The sequence below is a fragment of the Stegastes partitus genome, unplaced genomic scaffold (genome assembly GCF_000690725.1).
Source record: "Stegastes partitus isolate 25-593 unplaced genomic scaffold, Stegastes_partitus-1.0.2 Scaffold450, whole genome shotgun sequence".
Lineage (NCBI taxonomy): Eukaryota > Metazoa > Chordata > Actinopteri > Pomacentridae > Stegastes > Stegastes partitus.
In genome coordinates this window covers 27770-45814 of record NW_007578181.1, presented here as the reverse complement: position 1 = coordinate 45814, position 18045 = coordinate 27770, and the positions used below count along the sequence as shown (strand labels likewise).

General features: G+C 44.3%; 2 protein-coding genes across 2 annotated transcripts; both read right to left on the bottom strand.

Moving 5' to 3' along the window:
• Positions 1-22: 22 nt before the first annotated feature.
• On the bottom strand, positions 23-7828 carry lrr1 (leucine rich repeat protein 1). The gene is made up of 5 exons (XM_008286318.1): positions 7270-7828; positions 6036-6134; positions 4391-4643; positions 3687-4161; positions 23-828 (listed from the first exon to the last, which is right to left on the bottom strand). The coding sequence occupies exons 1-5, from the start codon at positions 7450-7452 to the stop codon at positions 573-575; spliced, it is 1266 nt and encodes a 421-aa protein (XP_008284540.1). The 5' UTR covers positions 7453-7828; the 3' UTR covers positions 23-572.
• Positions 7829-11142: 3314 nt separating this feature from the next.
• LOC103360532 (transmembrane protein 151B) lies at positions 11143-17222 on the bottom strand. The gene is made up of 3 exons (XM_008286314.1): positions 16707-17222; positions 16539-16634; positions 11143-14043 (listed from the first exon to the last, which is right to left on the bottom strand). The coding sequence occupies exons 1-3, from the start codon at positions 16896-16898 to the stop codon at positions 12427-12429; spliced, it is 1905 nt and encodes a 634-aa protein (XP_008284536.1). The 5' UTR covers positions 16899-17222; the 3' UTR covers positions 11143-12426.
• Positions 17223-18045: the final 823 nt, after the last annotated feature.

Below are 18045 nucleotides of genomic sequence, written 5' to 3'. Positions count from 1 at the left end.
ATCATTTCAATAAACTACTTAAGACAAAACAATGAATACTTTTATTTATTTTTCATGTCTATATATATATATGTACTTATATATATATAAAAATTGTGGGTCAGTAGCACAGCAACAACCAACTCCCTTCAGCCATTGCTTTGTATTCAAGGACCCTGAGGCACTGTGTTCATAAAATTGATCTAATTTCTTTATTCCCATGCCGAATGGAAGTGGGTCATTAGGGGAACCTGTGATTTGCTCTAAAAGGCAGAGAGACAAGGAACAAGACAAGATGATGTGTCTCTATCATTACAGTCCCTCTGTGCAACAGAACAAAGATGTTCATGTTTGTCTCTTACCCCATTTTGATCTCTAGTAAGTGCCTTATACGTTGAATGTAAGGGTAAAACAAGCAGCTTAAAAACAAAGCTTAAGAAAGTCCACATCGTCCTTCCATCTAAAGGTATCATCACTGGGCTACTCTCTACTGCAGCTTCTTCTTCGCATCTATCCTCGTACAGTATCTCACAACCACTGCAGCACCGTTTCCAGCTGTTGTTGTTCTTCTGTCCAGTCAGTGTTTTTCCTCCTCATCTGATTCCTCTTTGGAGGGAGCTGTCCAGAAACTCAGAGTAGCAGGGCAGGGAGCAGAAGTGCTGCTGCACCGGAGCGTCCGTGCCTCCCATGTCGTCCACCAGCACCACCGTGTGAGAGACCTGGTGCAGGTTCATGCTCACCGCCGTTTTGATGTAGTAGCTGACGCAGATGCAGCCGCACTCGCAGGTCTTGGCTACTTCGAGGTCCCGGCACAAGTGTGCAGGGATGAGGTGAGGTCCGTACGGTATCCTGTGAAGGGAATCAGAAAGAACACATGAGTTTGTAAGCTGAAGAACTTCCAAACCACAGAGAGGCTTACAGTGAAACAGTATTCTGCCCTTTTCAACATTAAGTCATGGAGGCTTTTTTGGTTCTGTCTCGAATCAAAGTGAAAACAGATTTCTGCAAAGTGATGTTAAAAATATAAACTGTAAAATAAGTGATTGCATAAGGATTTACTGCCTCTTAAATGACTCAAAATAATTCAACATAGGGGCAGGAAATGTGTGCTAGAAGTCACGCAATTGGAGATCATCTGAGTTCAGTGAATGCATCTAAAGTGACTGTAGCATAGAGACACAGCTGTAGGTCCAGTCACTAGTGAGTCAGTGCTCCTGGTTACAGCCACACCATGAAGACAAAAAGCACTCAAAGCAACTCTAAAAGAAGTGATTGAAAAGAATTAGTCAGGGCATAGATACGAGACAATTTCCAAGTCACTGAGCATCCCCTAGAGTACAGTTAAACCTATTATTACAAAAACTGAAGACATAGGGCGCATCTGCCTACATCTTTAATAACTGAGTGACCGTGCCAGAAAGACATCAGTGACGGAGGCCAAAAACACACCCATGACTCCTCTGAAGGATTTACAAGCTCACTGTCATGCTTCACAATGCTGCTAAAGAAGCACGCCCACATCATGATGGTGCCGCCACCATGCGTGTTTGTGATGGTGTGCAGTATTCGGTGTCCACCAAAATTAGCATGTAACCTGATGGCCAAAAGCTCACTTTTGGTTTCATCAGACCTTCTTAAAGTTGACTTCAGAGTATGCCCCGTGGCTTCTGGTGAACTCTAGCTGAGATTTAATATGAACTTTTGCAGCACCCCGGTAGCTCCACTGATTAAGCGGGCGACCCATAAACAAGGCTACAGTCCCCGACGCAGCGGCCATGGGTTTGAATCATTTGCTGCAGGTCTTTCCCCCACTATAGGAGACAGAAGACTTTCCTTTCCTTTCACTTGACTGTCTAATAAAAGTCAAAAGGCCGCAAAAAAATTAAAAATACATTAGCTCTTTGCCACTCTCCCATGTATGCACAGTCCCTCCTATCGCAACCGCTGAAGCTTTTAACTCCTACAAAGGAGTCATAGACGTAATGGTGGCCTCCCTCGCTAGTCTCTATCTTGTACAATCACTAAGTTCTCCAGAATGCATGTGGGAGACTCTGGAGTTCACTGGAAGAAGGTTTTTTTTTTTTTGGTCTGACNGTGTGCTAGAAGTCACGCAATTGGAGATCATCTGAGTTCAGTGAATGCATCTAAAGTGACTGTAGCATAGAGACACAGCTGTAGGTCCAGTCACTGGTGAGTCAGTACTCCTGGTTATAACCACACCATGAAGACAAAAAGCACTCAAAGCAACTCTAAAAGAAGTGATTGAAAAGAATTAGTCGCGGCATAGATAGAAGTCACTGAACATCCCTTGGAGTACAGTTAAACCCATTATTACAAAAACTGAAGACATACGGCACATCTGCCTACATCTTTAAAAACTGAGTGACCGTGTAGGAAAGACATCAGTGACGGAGGCCAAAAACACACCCATGACTCTGAAGGATTTACAAGCTAGTATTCTCAGTCATGCTTCACAATGCTGCTAAAAAAGCACGCCCACATCATGATGGTGCTGCCACCATGCATGTTTGTGATGGTGTGCAGTGTTCAGTGTCCACCAAAATTAGCATATAACCTGATGGCCAAAGCAAAGCTCAATTTTGGTTTCATCAGACCTTCTTAAAGTTGACTTCAGAGTATGCCCCATGGCTTCTGGTGAACTCTAGCTGAGATTTAATACGAGCTTTTGTAGCACTGCGGTAGCTCCACTGGTTGAGCCCATAAACAAGGCTACAGTCCCCGAAGCAGCAGCCATGGGTTTGAATCATTTGCTGCAGGTCTTTCCCCACTACAGGACAGAGGAAGACTTTCCTTTCCTTTCACTTGACTGTCTAATAAAAGTCAAAAGGCCACAAAAAAATAAAAAATACATTAGCTCTTTGCCCCTCTCCCATAAAGATTTAACTGGAGAAGAACAGTGCACAGCCCCTCCCATCTAAACCGCTGAAGCTTTCAGAGGAGTCATAGACGTCATGGTGGCCTCCCTCACTGGTCTCTATCTTGCACAGTCACTAAGTTCTCCAGAATGCATGTGGGAGACTCTGGAGTTCACTGGAAGAAGGTTTTTTTTTTTTTGGTCTGACAAGACCAAAAGTGAGCTGTTTGGTCATCAGACTAGACGCTGTGTTTGGTAGACGCTAAATCCTGCACATCATCACAAACATACCACCATGTGGGTCATAGCAGTCACGGCTCGTCTCTTCCTGGTATGCTCACTCTATTTTTACGGACGACCTACTCGTGGCAGATTTATGCATGTGTCATATTCCTTTAATTTCTAAATGATGGATTTACTCTAAGAGATATTGAGTGACTCGGACATGTTCTTGTGATTTATGCTTTTCAATAACCTTTTCATGGAGTTGCTTGGAGCATTGTGTAGTTAAAGCAAGAAGTTCTGATTCACCAGTGACTGGACCTTCCAGATCCAGGTTTCTTTATACTACAGTCATTTCAGACACATTCACACTGATTGTGGGACTTCTAGCTCTAATTGGCAGCACCTGTGGGGTGCTGCCAATTAGAGCTAGAAGTCCCTTAGGTGAGTTAAAAGGAGGTGAACAGTTATGCAATCACTTATTTTACATTTTTAAATAACTGAAAGCACTTTGCAGAAATCTGTTTTCACCTTGGCATGAAAGTTAAACCGACCATGGGTGTGAATACGTTTATGTAAGCGTGATGTGCAACAGGTGCTTCAGTCTAACCTGAGATTGGCCACAGCTCTGGAGGCGATCTCTTGAAGAGGAAGGGGGAATGTGAGTTGCATTTTGTTATCCAGAGGGTTGGGCTGGATAAACGGATTTCCAAACAAGTCCAGGTTCTCCAGGCTCAGCTTACGGAAGTCGCCGGGCAGCGCGGCCAGCTGGTTGTGCGCCGCCGACAGGAACCTCAGCTTTGAGAGTCGGCCGATGTGGAACGGCAAACACACGAGTTCGTTGTCGTCCAGTTTGAGGTTCACCAGCTCTCTGAGCTGGCAGAACTGAGCGGGCAGGGAGTGCAGTCGGTTCTGGCTGATGTCCAGGAGCTGGAGGGTCCGCTGCAGGGTGGACAGGCAGAGGGCCTCGCTGAAGGCTTCCAGGTGGTTGTTGTGGAGGATGAGTTCAGAGAGGCAGCTGAGGTCACCGATCGTAGCAGGGAGCTTCTTGATGTGGTTGTTACTGAGGTCTAGTTTTCGTAGAGCTGGAAAAACACAACCAGATAAGAATGGTGAGAATCTACACAGCGATACCCTGATGTTTCATCTCAAGCTCTTAAATTACTGAACCCCAATATGTCTTTAATGTATAACCACATCTCCACATGTAAGACTCTCTAAACAGACAGAATGCACATCAAGCACTTATAAAGCTCCACGGGCCAAAATATAGGCTGCAGTGCATCGTCAACAACTTCCCGCGACTCGTTTTACCTTTGAGGGACAGCATTCGCATGTCCACACGTGACAGTTTGCAATATGAGACCTGCAGCTGCTCCAAGGAGTAGGGGAAGTTCGAGGTAAGCGGGTAGTCCTTCTTGGAGACGATGGTGAGCTTCTTCTTGGGTTGCTCTACGTCTCTGGCCCGAACGGGAGTGAGCGTGGACAGAGGAAGGCTGCTCGTGTCGGTTCCCCTGTCGGCCAGACGAGCTGCCGAGAGGAAGTTCTTCAAGCTGTTTGCATCGGCCTGAAAATACATAAAGTTACAGAGGAATCGTTAGAAGAACAGATGAAGCAGACTTTCCCTCCCTGCTTATTATTATGCTTAGTTATGCTGCTATGGGTTTAGGCTGCCGGAGGAGTCCCATGATGCACTCTCTACTCTCCTCCCTCTTTTTTTTCCATACAGTTATAACCACCATTACATATCTGTGTTCCCCCCGAGGTCCTGTGCTTGTTCTCTCTGCGGGTGTTTCTGGACGTGCTATCTTCACCAACCTCTAAAATGTTCAACGTCATCCCCACCCCAACCACTCACACTCTCACCCAACCAGTCGAGGCAGATGGCCGTCTTCCCTGAGCCTGGTTCTGTCAGAGGTTGTTATTTTTTGGTTCCACTCCCACCGCCGCCTACTGTGTCGTCATAGAGGATCCAAAGGCGACTTGTTGGGTTCTTCAGGTCTTTGGTATACGGTTTTCTTTTTTATCAGACAATGAGTATATATAAGTAGGAACTGTTTCTACCTCATCTGTTGTCTTTATCAGCCGGTGGTTTCCTGGACACGTCACCACAGACGTCAGTGACGTTTCTGAGGAAGACTGAAGTGTCAGTCGAAACATGTCCAAAAGGTAAAAGCAGCTCCTACTTAAATATACTCATCGTCTGATAAACAAGAAAACCGTATACCTATAATCAGAGTAGACAAGATGAAGCTAATTCAATCAAGGTCTTTGCCTGACTATGCTAAGTGCTACCAGATGATATATGTTGTGAATTGGCGCCCCATGAATAGAAATAAAACTGAATTGAAACGCTAACTTCTCAGGTGACGGGTTACCTTGAAATATCTAACCTAAATTCACCGGCCGAGAATATCCTGACACAGTTCTTCTGAATGAAGCACGTCAATCTGTTGGGAATTAAAATGTGAGTCGGAAAGGAGATTACAGGGGGTTGAGCATGAACACCTGTACTGTGTTATGACATGTAAATGGAGGTTAAATCACTTCCATAGTCATGTTAGTGAACCTCGTTTCTGCTCATGGTGTTAACAACATTCTGACCCAGTAGGCTAACTAAAGTTTGGTGACTCCTGTTGTCCCCGATCATCTGCTTCTTGTCGTGCTTTTTCTAACAACACAACATGTTAAACAGTCAGTACGCCAACAAACGGAAACCATGAGTCTGCAATGTACCGGCATCGAGTGCAATCAAAACACCAGTATGTGTGTGTGTGTGTGTGTGTGTGTGTGTGTGTGTGTGTGTGTGTGCAGCTGAGCCCGACTCGATTCCTGTAAACTTGAATTTCTTGTTCCGAACTCGCACACACATAAAAAAAAACAAAACAGAAACACAGCCCTCCTAATAAGCACTTTCCTTCTGACACAGGCTGTAATTACGCCACGCTGGATGCCGTACCTTGCTCAAACAAATGTCAACAGCAGGTTCCTTTAATCTGACGGTGGCCTTGCCTTCGTCCACGAACCAAGTGAAGAACTTCTCTATGTTGCCTTTCAGCTGCAAGAGAAATTGGCAAACGTCAGTAGTGGAAAAATACATTTCATCACTCCGGGGCGGGCGTGCATCATGATTCAACTCAGAGCGATTCAAGGCTCGAACAAGCACAGGCAGGAAAAGTGACGGCATTTCAGCTTTTCTGTCAACAATCGGGTCGACGGAGCTTTGACCTTCTAAATAAGGTTCTGAGGAGCCCTTTACTGTCTTGGTTCTGACCGTGACAGCAGCTTGACTAGGATGTCTAATCTTTGTGGCAAAGATAATGAATAATTCAAGATTTAAGTGACTCGGGTGGTGGTTGTCTGTTTGGATAACGCTCGTCTGAACTTTATGGACACAACTCGTGACCAAATAAGCAAATATTATTATCATTCATTCTGTAAACAGGAAGCGTTTCCATTTCAGAAAACGACTTAAACCAGTAAACGGTAATGGGAATGTGTTTTTATATCAGGTATTTATGTTTGTTATTGGAAGAGCAAAAGAGGCGTGTGGCCGATAAAGTGAACACAGACACTAAAACGCTTTGCTGCAGTTTCTATAATGTGATGCATACATTTAACACAATATCTTATCATGTCCACAGGACGAGGAACTCAGGATTTCAGCCTCTAACTGGGTCACAGACTGGGTCTCAAAGTGTATTAATATATAGATATTCACGACACTGAGGCTTCATCACATGGTTCTCCATTTAGATACTGAACTTGTTTGTAAGATATAATATGTTTACATCAGTCAGCGCAGACTGCAGGGATTAATTCTGAGAAATAAATGACTGTATATTTGAAGTTTTATTGAACAGAAAGATTACTCCTTCTCGAGTCGATTACGTAAGGTATTAAACACTAAGAAAATGAATGGAGGAAGAGAGTTAAAAGCCAAAGGGACCAGTTCATGAACATTATATGAATGTTTTTGTCCCTACTTTCACTTTCTATTGGGTGGTACTGCTGTACTTTGAACTACAGCTACTTTACATGGTGCTGACATCCTTTGATTCCCATATTTTAACCATAAATGTACATATATAGGGACAACAGAGGCCACACACACCCTGTGTAAACACTAAATAAGCAATCAGAATATGTATGGAGGCAGAAGTAAACAACAACAACAACAGAACCACACACACCTTGTACTTGGACCCGGCTCTGTCCTTGGCGGTGCAGATCATCATGTAGATGTTGCTCCGTTGGCTCGTCTTGTCCAAATGCTTCCCGATGGACAGAACCGCTCTCGTCCCTTTGCCCCGACTTTTCATCCCGAACGAGGGCAGCATCCGGCTGACCACCTCGACATCACACTGCAGCTTCATCGCAACCAGAATTTACCGAGAGACCCGAGTCCGGCTCAGCGCCGAGTCAGAGCGAAGGACGGGTTTCTGAACGCATACCAGAGAAGAAGAAAAAAAAAACTTCCGCGGAAAAGTTACGCTAGCTGCCGAGTTGGTGACCCAACACCGACGCATCCGTGCCCGTCATGGATGTCAACAGCCGAGCAGCCCGGTTTTAGCGAGCCGCAGCTGCAGCTACACGGCCGCCGGAGGAGCTACACCGCGTCTACGGCGGGAATAGAGAGAGCTCGGCGGCTATCTGCGGGTTTCTGGGCCGTATTTGGAGTCGCTGCGGGTCGGAGGTTTCTCTCTCTGCTGTCAGTTGGCTGTTAGCTGCCGTTAGCATTGACCCGCGCGCGCGTGGGAAGTGACGTCAGGGGGGGCGTGTGTTAAGACGGTCCGGGCGCGCGAAGAACTCGTTGCGCCGGACAGGAAGATAACAACAATAACAACAACAACAACAACAACAACATCAAGAACAAGAGCGTACCACAGCGATTTAAATAAATAAATTAAACAAAAAAAAAAAGAGAGAGAAAAAACACATCAATTTAAAACGCACTTGTCAAAAAACTGGTGGCAACAATAATAATAATACAAATAAATAAACAGAATATAAATATAATAAAAACATATTGACTTTAATTCTAAATTAGTGAGGTTAACCTAATTATGACTATGTAGGATTTAGTTCTAATATTTAAATTACCTCAGTTTCCTCATTTGAAAAAACCTACTTATCAATAAAACTGATGATGATAATAATAATAATAAGAAGAAGAATAAGAATAAGAATAATAATAATATACTAAGTCAAATTCCTCATATATGAAAACCTACTTGGCAATAAAATGGATCTTAATAACAATAAAAGTCATCATTATCATCATCAGAATGATAATAATAATAAACTTTATTTCTACATTACCTTTCAAAACAAGAGCCTCAAGGTGGTTTTAAAAAGTAACAAAAAATGCTAAAAAAACAAAACAAACAAAAAACAAAAGGCATTAGGAAAGGACATTTTACTGGAGATCTCTTTCTGTTTTTAGAGAGTTGTTGTGCTCTACTGTCACGAACATAAGTAAGGGCAATAAAAAGAACCTCAGACATAACAAAAATAACTAACACAGCATAATGCACATAAATATTAAGGTAAAAACCAAACTTGCTCAGAGGGACTCCTGTGATTTGTTGGGTTTTTGTGTATGTTTTGGAGTGCACTTTAATTCTTAATTAGTGAGTTAATCGTTATGCTTCACAGGACTGTAGGGTCTCAGACCTAATATTTACTGCAGTCGGGTAAAGTTGTATTTGATATAATATTTGGTGAAGATAAAATCTTTAATATTTAAATGACGCAGGTGAATTCATAAATAACACTGTGGGGTGTTAACCTCAGTATGTACACTGCTGCATTAGAAGAAGAAAAAGAAGCCTTTATGTGTCACAAACACGTTTCAGTTCTGTTAAATTTCCTTCTCACGTATCCCAGTCGGGGTCAGAGTGCAGGGTCAGCCGTGATAACTCGAGCAAACCGGGTCGAGGGCCTCGCTCGAGGGACCAACAGTGACAGCTTGGTGGAGCTGCAGCACCAAGACACCGCCGCCCCCATTCAAATGTGATGTACACATAATGGTGACATGACCTGACACTTGAGTATCACACAAACGCTGGTCTCTACAGGTGGGTTTATCAAAGCTTTTAAACTGAGGCTGACGGAGCTGTTCTGAGCAAACTCAACTCACTGATAAAGTTTTTGGATGTGAGACGTCTTCTAGAGCTCATTAACAGGTGGCCTTTTACTTACAGGGAGACAGTACAGGTAAACACTGTAAACATGTTTCATATTTGTTCTGAAAATGTTTGTTTAAACATACAACTCAACTATTATTTGTCTAGAAATGCTCTAATTTGCAGAACAGAAATCTGAACACTGGATGATGTCAGCTTCAGTTTTTAAAATACAAATTGCAGTCAAAGTTTTTTTTTTTAATCACTCTTTTAATGAGGAAAACCATCTGTTTTCACCATCTTTTTAGCAATAAATTTGAATATAAATCAGGCTATGGATGGTGTGTGAGCGGACGAGACAGACAGGAACGTTTGGTGCTGCTGAACTGGAGATTTCTGGCTCAGAATTTTGAGACAGCAGCCTTTGATGATATGTGTTATAATTGAAGTTTATAGATGCAAAAGTTCTGTAAAATTAATACCCAGATGTGCCGTTGGAATGTCTTCTTTGTATTAATCAGAAAAAAGGCATGTGGTGGAAACCGAATCTTACAAATCTCAGCATTAACATAGTGTCTCATTCATCTGTAAGTTAGCATTAGTCTGGTGGATAACGGGCTGTTGGGAGGACGGATGAGTGTATGAGGATGTTTAAAAAGACAGTTGGTTGAAATGTATTACATGCTATCAGGATCATGTAATCAGATTACAGAAAAAGTACTTGTACTTAGAAATATTTCTTTGCAAGGGTGCCATCTAGAGGCCAGCAGGAAGAAGAAAAAACAACTGATGGCCTGGTGGTGAAAAAGTAAGTTGGTTGTTCAAACATCCATGATTTACATCTAACAGTTTGTATAAAGGATGCATTGTTGTAAACTACCACAAGCTACAACATTAGCTAAAGGATTAAAGAATCAAGGGACGGCTGTGGCTCAGGTGGTTGTTGGAGGTTGTCGGTTCGATACCCCGCCCCTCCACAGACGAAGTGTCCTTGGGCAAGACACTGAACCCAAAGTTGCTCCCAGTGGCAGGCAGCAGCTTGCATGGCAGCTCTGTCGTCATTGGTGTGTCAATGTGTGAATGACAAACACATTGTGAAGTGCTTTGAGTGCCGCTAAGGTAGAAAGGCGCTGTATAAGTGCAGACCATCTACCATCAATAACTCCATTAAGTCACACTGATTCTTTATTTTTCCTCAGATGACCTTCACTCCTATCAGCATATTCGAGTCTAACTTTCTCTCCTTTGAACTCATCCCTCTGCCACAACACAAACACTGCTGCCATGTCTAAACTAGAAATGTACTAAAATGGGGTTCATGCCCCAAAACACCCAATTCTACTGTTACATCCAGCTGTAGCTTCGTCTGGAAAGGTCATATGTTGGAGTCTCTGACGTTACCAAGCAGCCACACAACAAAACATAAAGGTGTTATTATTCCCAGACCAGTTTAAACGGCAGCTTCTTTATTAATCTGCTCTTCCCTCTGGTGTCATTGGAAGCAAAGCCCACAAAACTATCTTTAGTGTTTCCTCGCTGGCACTCGAGGACAGCAGACGTACCAGTGAGCTGTGAGACTGAGACTGTGTGACATTGTCGCCTCACATCAGCGTGATCACAGACTTTTTTTTATTTAACTCTTCTTCTGGTCTCGTCTTCTTCTCGTCTTCTTTCCTTCTCACCTTCTACTTCCAGGACCGGAGCAGCAACGAACATCAACAAGCACCGAACTGCATCTGCTCATCACCTTTTATTAAAAAATGACCTTTTTTTTTATGATGTCCAAGATTTAATCACATTTTGAGAGAGAAAATCCTCTTATCTTGCCTTTTTTTTCTGGTTTAATGCATTTAAACACTGAAAAAAATCCATTCAAGTAAACTGATTAAACCAGCTTACACGTAACTTTACATCGATATTCAACACTTAGATGCAACAATCCTTCACATATACGTTTATTGCTTTTATTTCAACATTCTCGCCATGCTCTCTAATCCACGTATCGCTTATTTTCTGTTGTACGTTTTCAAAAAAAATAACAATACAAAAATAAAAATACTCATGTCTTTGGTCTTAACTTGATGCCTGTTAATGAACTAATAGAAAAGATGTTTGGTAACAACATGCAGCTTTCCATATTTCTTTAAATGCCTCTAACTGGACCAAGTATCAGGTGAACTAGCTCTGACTCCTGTGATGAAACGTTTCTGGTGAGTGCAGGTGATGAAAGCAGCAGGACGCTTCAGATCATGCATCGAGGAAACTATGACGAGACGAGTCACAGCCACGAATGTTTTCATGAGACGACTCGGTGAAACTGGGTCGTTAGATCTCAAATCATCACATTATTAGAACAATTTCTGCTTCCGTCATCTCTGATTTGCCTGAAATGTCGCATAAAGTATTGAGATATTTGTCAAATTTAAGCTTGATATATTCAATACTTTCTGAGATAAATTCGATCCACTTTGAGCTCGTTTTTTTATGCACTGAAATTTAAATATCTCAGGAACTTTCAAAGACAAAGGCCAGAAATGTCCACTGTTGTTTCTCACCATGCCGTTGATTCTATATTCTATATATTTAGTTTTGTATTATTGTGACGTGCAACTACACATGGTTCAGAAAATATCACTTGTTGACTGCTGCAATATAATTTTTTGTGTACAGTGTGTAAAAAAAGTTTCAGGTTCTATTGTCTTTTTTATCATTGAAGTCACACATAATCACTATTTTATCCAATATTGCAGCTTCTGGATCAGTGGCATGATGAGAAATAACAGTGAACATTTCAGGCTTTTATCTTAAATAGTCCCTGAGATATTGTGGTTCAAACACACTAAACCTCAATATTTTGAAGAAAAACTGCTCAAAGTGGGTCGATGGGAATGTTTCCTTTTTTATTATCTCAGAAATGACTTGATAGATCAACCTTAAATTGCCCTCATACCATGCTAAATATCCAAAGTTTAAAATAAAATTAAAAAAAAAACAACTTTCAGACAAATCAGAGGCAGTCTCCAGCAGGATGATGTGAGACGGAATGACCCACATGTGAATGCAGGTCAACACCATGACTCTTTGTAACCGTGTTCAAAAATAGAAAGTCTGATAAAAAGACTCTGAGTTTGTTTTATATTGTATTTACAGTGAAATTTCCTGAAAAAGCACATTTTCTCCTCTAGTCTCCATAGCGACCAACCCTCAGTCACTACTGATGCTTCACAGAGCCGTCTCCACGCACGACGACCCCCTCCGGATGTAGTAGCGCCTCACCTCCCTGCCGTCCTCGCTGCCCTCAGCCCGATGCACGATGAGGACGGGGAAGAAGCGGGCGTCCCTGTAGGTGGGCGGGCTGTCGCTGAGGGCCAGCTGGCTGGAGTCGGAGCGGCAGCACTGCTCGTCCACGCAGCAGGGGTCCGTCAGGTTGCTGCTGCGGCTCCTCCACAGCGCCACCGTGCGGTGGGAGCCGTACATGCGGCAGAGGGAGAAGCGAGACGTGTCCGAGGACAGGTGGGAGTGGAGGAGCGCCCCGCGGCAGGAGAAGATGGACGAGCAGCTGGAGCTGGTGATGGTCCTCCTCCTGCCTCCTCCGGCTCCTCGTCCGTTCTGCTCGCTGCACTGCTCGCAGTCGTCCTGGCTCTGCAGAGCTCCGTAGCTCTGAGCCGTCTGACTGCCGTCCAGCAGGACGCAGTTGGAGGACGAGGTGTCCTGTAAGGAGGTAGAGTCTGCCGTGCTCATGTTGATCAGCATCGCCTCCGAGTAGCTGGGGATCACCTGGCGGTTGCAGCGTATGTGCCACTCCATCTCCGTGCTGTCCAGCGTGTCCACTCTTGGAATCGTGCATGTGGCGTTATTCCCCCCCACGTTCCTGTCTTCATCTGGAGACGGGCTGCTGTGGATGTACTCCAAGCCAAACAGTTTCTCTATGCGGTAGTGCACATAGGCAGTGCGGTACTCGATGAGCACCCTGAGAGGCCAGGACAGCATGAGCAGGGCTGCCAGCCAGAAGGCAACCTGGGAGGAGTACCAAGGCATCCTGTCTGGGTCCACGTAGGCGATCAGGTTCTCTCTGAAGTCCATGTTCTTCAGCTGCATCCCCTCCCGGGCCTCCATGTAATCGTCCAAGCCTTCGATTTCGGAGAAGAACCTGGCTCTCTGGTTGAGGTAATCGTTTTCTGGACCTGCCTCGGTGAAGCTGAAACACTTGGTGAAGCGCAGGCGAGTCGCCGGATGTCCCTCCAGGCCTCTGAGGTCACGGGACACGTCCTTCATCCCGCAGTGGCTGAAGTCGAACTCGCCCTCGGCCACGTGGGTGTTGACCCGGTCGTGGTACACCTGCGTGGTGGTGTAGGCGTCCCCGTTACGGTACCGGGTCACCTGCCGAGTCCGTCGCACGAAATGGTAGCTGATGGCCTTCCACCATATGCAGGGCTGGGCCTGCTGCATCCGCAGCACCCGCTCGTACACGCTGTCCACGTCGGCTTTGCACTGCAGCTCGCTCCGGGCCCGGCAGTGCCAGCACTCCACCATGTACAGCACGTAGAGCATGAGCAGGAAGGCCAGGGGGATGTAGATGTAGCCGTCGGAGCAGGGGCTGTCGTGGTAGATCATCGAGTGCCCTCCGACGCCCATCCCGGAGGCTCCTCGCAGGGAGGAGGTGAAGGAGGCCGTGAAGGAGGAGGTGAGCGCCGAGTTGAAGCTGATCTTGGTGACCCGGGTGAGCTGACACCAGGCCACCACGCCCAGGCAGCTGTACATGAGCAGGGAGAGCAGCAGGCAGCGCCAGTGGGACTCCCGGCAGACGCAGGCGCCGAGGGACTGCTGGACTGGACGCTGCTGCAGAGAGAGAGAGTAATGAGGGGAAAGCACTTAGAGCAATGAACCCCTGGAACATGGCGGTGATTTCATGACTTGCAGCACAAATGCAAATGAACGTGGGCGCGCTATAAATCGCAGAGCTTTCCCGTACCTAAGCACAAAGTAAATCAAAGTAAAGAAAGCTCGGTGGGATTCAATTAAACGTGGTGGCGTTCCCTGTGAGGCAGCAGCAGACAGATAAATATGACAGAGGAGGTTTCACACATCTGTCTCTGGATTTAATTCCATTTCTATGACATGAGGGCGAACACACCTGCTCGTAAAGTTATCACATCAACAGCACGCTGTAACAGGATCCTTAGAACCTAAAAATCCAAAACACTGAAAACATTTAATAAGGATTCATTGGGTTTGATTGTTAAGACAAAACTGCATCGAGGGCAGATTTTATAGTGACAAATATTAGTATTAAAACATGTAACGGGGACACTTTAATGAGAAGCTGTAGAATGTCGTCTGCATATTAATCAAAATCGACGCAGAATAAAACACTGGAGGTATGTAACTAAATACATTTACTCGAGTACAGTTTTGAAGTATCTGTACTTCACCACAACATTTCAATTTTAAGCTACTTCTATTCTACTGCATTTCAAAATAAAGTTTGTACTTTTAACTTAAACATATTTATCCTTCAGCTGTTTGTTACTTGGAATATAATAATTATTGATTAGAAATCATACCGTCAATCGATTAAAGTGACAAATTGCTATTGATTAAACCATCTAACAGCACTTCAATCCTGTTCTACTGCACAGCTGCAGTTAATTTTACATACCTTAAGGACATTTTATTGCTTTTTCTGGAGTGACATATTGAGAGTAGGATTTTTATTTTTCATATGAAGAGTTCATTTGCAAAAACAGATAAACAGAAAACTTGTTTTTTATCTGTTTGCATGAGATAAAATCAATCAAACTGAAGCTGAGTGGATGTGAGTCAGTAGAAATGACAAAAACAGAGATAAGTTTGATTGATGTTGTCTCAGGTAGAAGTTCTGAAGGTTTGTGAAGCTGGAGTTATCTGTTTCTGCAAATGAACTCTTTATATTTTCTCATAATATCTTTATAATTTGGTTTTGCCAGTTGTACCTCAGTGAACTCTCCTCCCGTTGCTGCTCTGCTTTACCCACTGAGCGCTGGCCGGTCAGCTCAGGGCACACGAACAGAAACAGAAAGTGCTCCCATTTGCAATACTGAGCAGCAGTCAAATGGTCCCATTCAGCAAAGACAGTGGCTGAAGGCTATTTCATCAGTAAAAGAAGCTCCAGCGTGCGTCCCGTCATGCAGAAAGAGCCCAAACCAGCACTGCAGCATTTTATTGTAATTAATTTGATGACATCCCGTCGGGGGGATTTATCAAGACTTCCCAGTAATATTTTGTACAAATATTTTCTGTCTGGTTCTTGTGGTGACATTCTTCCACATGACGTCCTCTGTTGTCGACTACCTCCTGTGTTTTATGGAGTGAAAGGATTTATGCTGACAACCAGCCATCCATTACTGCACTGACACAGGGGTGGGGATGTCACACGCTGCCGGTTCTACCTCAGTTATTTATGGAGGAAACAAGGATTCAGTTCTTGCGCACCAGAGAGGACGCGCTCCTCGGCCTCGTGACTGCAGACTAGACGAGCAAAGTGAGCTCGTCTCTGGGGTGATGCTTTTTTAACATTACATCTGATAATATAACATGCAAAGTGCAACTAAAACCAAATCTGTTGTTTGGTTTTTGTCCATTTCTAAACACCTCCTCTGGTCATGGTTAAAAGCTGCAGATAGCTCCTTGGTGTGCATCCTTGGTCACACCTGAGTAGTTTTTATGGAGCTCAACTCAATGTGATGGTTGAATATAAACAGGAAATTATGAAGAAGATCCTCTGCACAAGTGGCCCAATGTGCAGCCTGTCCATGTCTGAGAGGGATTGGCAGTGATTTCTCCATGACAGTGAACACAGAGGGCGTGGTGAAACAAACACAGACGAGTAAACTAATCTACACCTAAGCAGGGCTTTGCAAAACCAAACTGTCAGCTAGACGTGATTTCTGGCGTGTGCAGCTCTCTCCAGGAGCAGAATCTATTCCTCTGAGTAGCGTTCCACATCACTGGAGTCCACTGCCACTGTGGGGAATTGACTATTGTGACATTTGAGCAGGCAGAGATGCTGTGTGGCTGCAGGTGGAGGCCTCTGCACTGGGACGGCACTGAGAGGCTGCAAAGGAATCCCTGTGAGCACGAAAACCTTCAGCACTGACTTGTACGAAAGACACAACATTTTAGGTAAAGTTGATGAAACTTGCATCTTATTGAGGCTCTTTTGTGTAACAGGAATAATAGATGCATTAATCACTATTAATTATTACTTACTTTTCTGAAAGTAAGTCATCAGAACTGTCAGGTTTATCTGTAATCTAATGCAAACAGACGTTACTTGCTGCCGTGTCTGCACCCACCTCCTCCGGCGCATCACTCTCAGCAGGTGAGTCCTCCTCCAGCTCCTCTCCCTCGGCGTCGTTCGGACCGCTGGTCGCCGTGTCCTCCGCAGAGTCCTGGTCGGAGGAGAGCATGCTGCACTCTGGGCATGTCAGGGAGAGAAGCCGAGCTCACTCCTTTTTCTTCACTTGCTTGGGTCTGGAGATCCCTCCGTTCGCTGGCCCTGTCTGCGCCCCCCGCAGCCCTGCTCGGTCTGGGCCGGAGCCAGCAGGCTGCTGCTGCTGTGCAGAGCGGGGGTCCCGCGGTGCTCCCGGCTGGCTGGGCGGAGGGGGGCGGAGCTGAGGGAGTTCACCGCAGCAGAGGCAGCAGAGGTTCACCATGATGGAGTCCGACGAGCTTCTCTGTGTGTGTGTGCGGTTCTCTCTCTTTTTTTTTTTTTTTTACATCATCAGCATTTGCGGTTACCTAACGTGACCCTGGATCACCTAAAACCACCTCAGTCAGCCTCGTGTACTGGGTCAGAACCGACACACCGCAGCGGTCACCGGTTCGAGTCCGAGCCGCGGCGCGGATCCACTGCGTGTTCCCCTCATGTCACCCTCACTCTGCATCTCTGTCTCTGCGTTAAAGGCCGAAAAATATCCTTAAAACCACCATTGCACTTACAAATGTGGACGCTGGATCCGTATCGTCGGTCGGAGGTGTTTGGCGGCAGCACTGAGCACCGCAGATCCGGTTCACATACAACACAGACGGCCCTTCACAATAAAAGCTTTTCTTTAACATGCTACATGCACAGACCACAGCACAGGGCCACAGCACCTCCAGTCATCAGAGGTTTAAGCAGGTTCTAGTTTGACTAGTTTCCTGAAAATGTTACAGCATAAAATATAGATATTTATGAAGATAACTCTGACATTTTAGTTTTATATATTCAATACTTTACGCGATTTTTTAAAAAACTCCCATTTCAACACTTCATTTTTCACACATTGAAATTTGAAGCTATGTTTGAGGCACAACATCAGAGGAACTACTACAAATAAAACCCTGAATTTTTCACAGTTATTTCTCATTATCACAATGATTCAAAACTGCAAGTAGAGCAAGTCTGTGACTAAAAAGTCTATTCTTTCAGCTCGCATGAACAAATAATAATAACAACAACAACAACAACAACAACAATAATAATAATAATAATAATAATAAGGGTCCTCGGACCCTAATAATAATAATAAATAAAAATAGATAATGGTGCTTTCATGTCACAATAATACAAAAGAAAATATAGATGGTATGACAAACTGCTATATAGCTTAGTCCAAATAGAACAGAAAGGGCAGGGGGCTGAGATTGCTGTTATTTTACTTATTATATGGAATTTAACAAAAAAAAGGAACAACTGTGAAGTGACAGTTTAAAAAAGTTTTTACCATTTTTCAATCCTTAATGTACACATTAATCTTTTAAATAACACCTATTAAGATTAGAGCTTTGGCTGATTTAAATACAGTAAAAACAGTGTAC

What these genes read in the sequence shown, in the direction of transcription:
- lrr1 (XM_008286318.1), bottom strand. Translation starts at nt 7,452, where the DNA reads ATGAAGCTGCAGTGTGATGTCGAGGTGGTCAGCCGGATGCTGCCCTCG. An exon ending in GCGAATGCTGTCCCTCAAAG is followed by an intron (nt 4,162 to 4,390) that starts GTAAAACGAGTC and finishes GTGTTTTTCCAG; the next exon opens with CTCTACGAAAACTAGACCTC. An exon ending in AGAGCTGTGGCCAATCTCAG is followed by an intron (nt 829 to 3,686) that starts GTTAGACTGAAG and finishes TTCCCTTCACAG; the next exon opens with GATACCGTACGGACCTCACC.
- LOC103360532 (XM_008286314.1), bottom strand. Translation starts at nt 16,898, where the DNA reads ATGGTGAACCTCTGCTGCCTCTGCTGCGGTGAACTCCCTCAGCTCCGC. An exon ending in GGATCTCCAGACCCAAGCAA is followed by an intron (nt 16,635 to 16,706) that starts GTGAAGAAAAAG and finishes TCCTCCGACCAG; the next exon opens with GACTCTGCGGAGGACACGGC. An exon ending in AGAGTGATGCGCCGGAGGAG is followed by an intron (nt 14,044 to 16,538) that starts GTGGGTGCAGAC and finishes CTCTCTCTGCAG; the next exon opens with CAGCGTCCAGTCCAGCAGTC.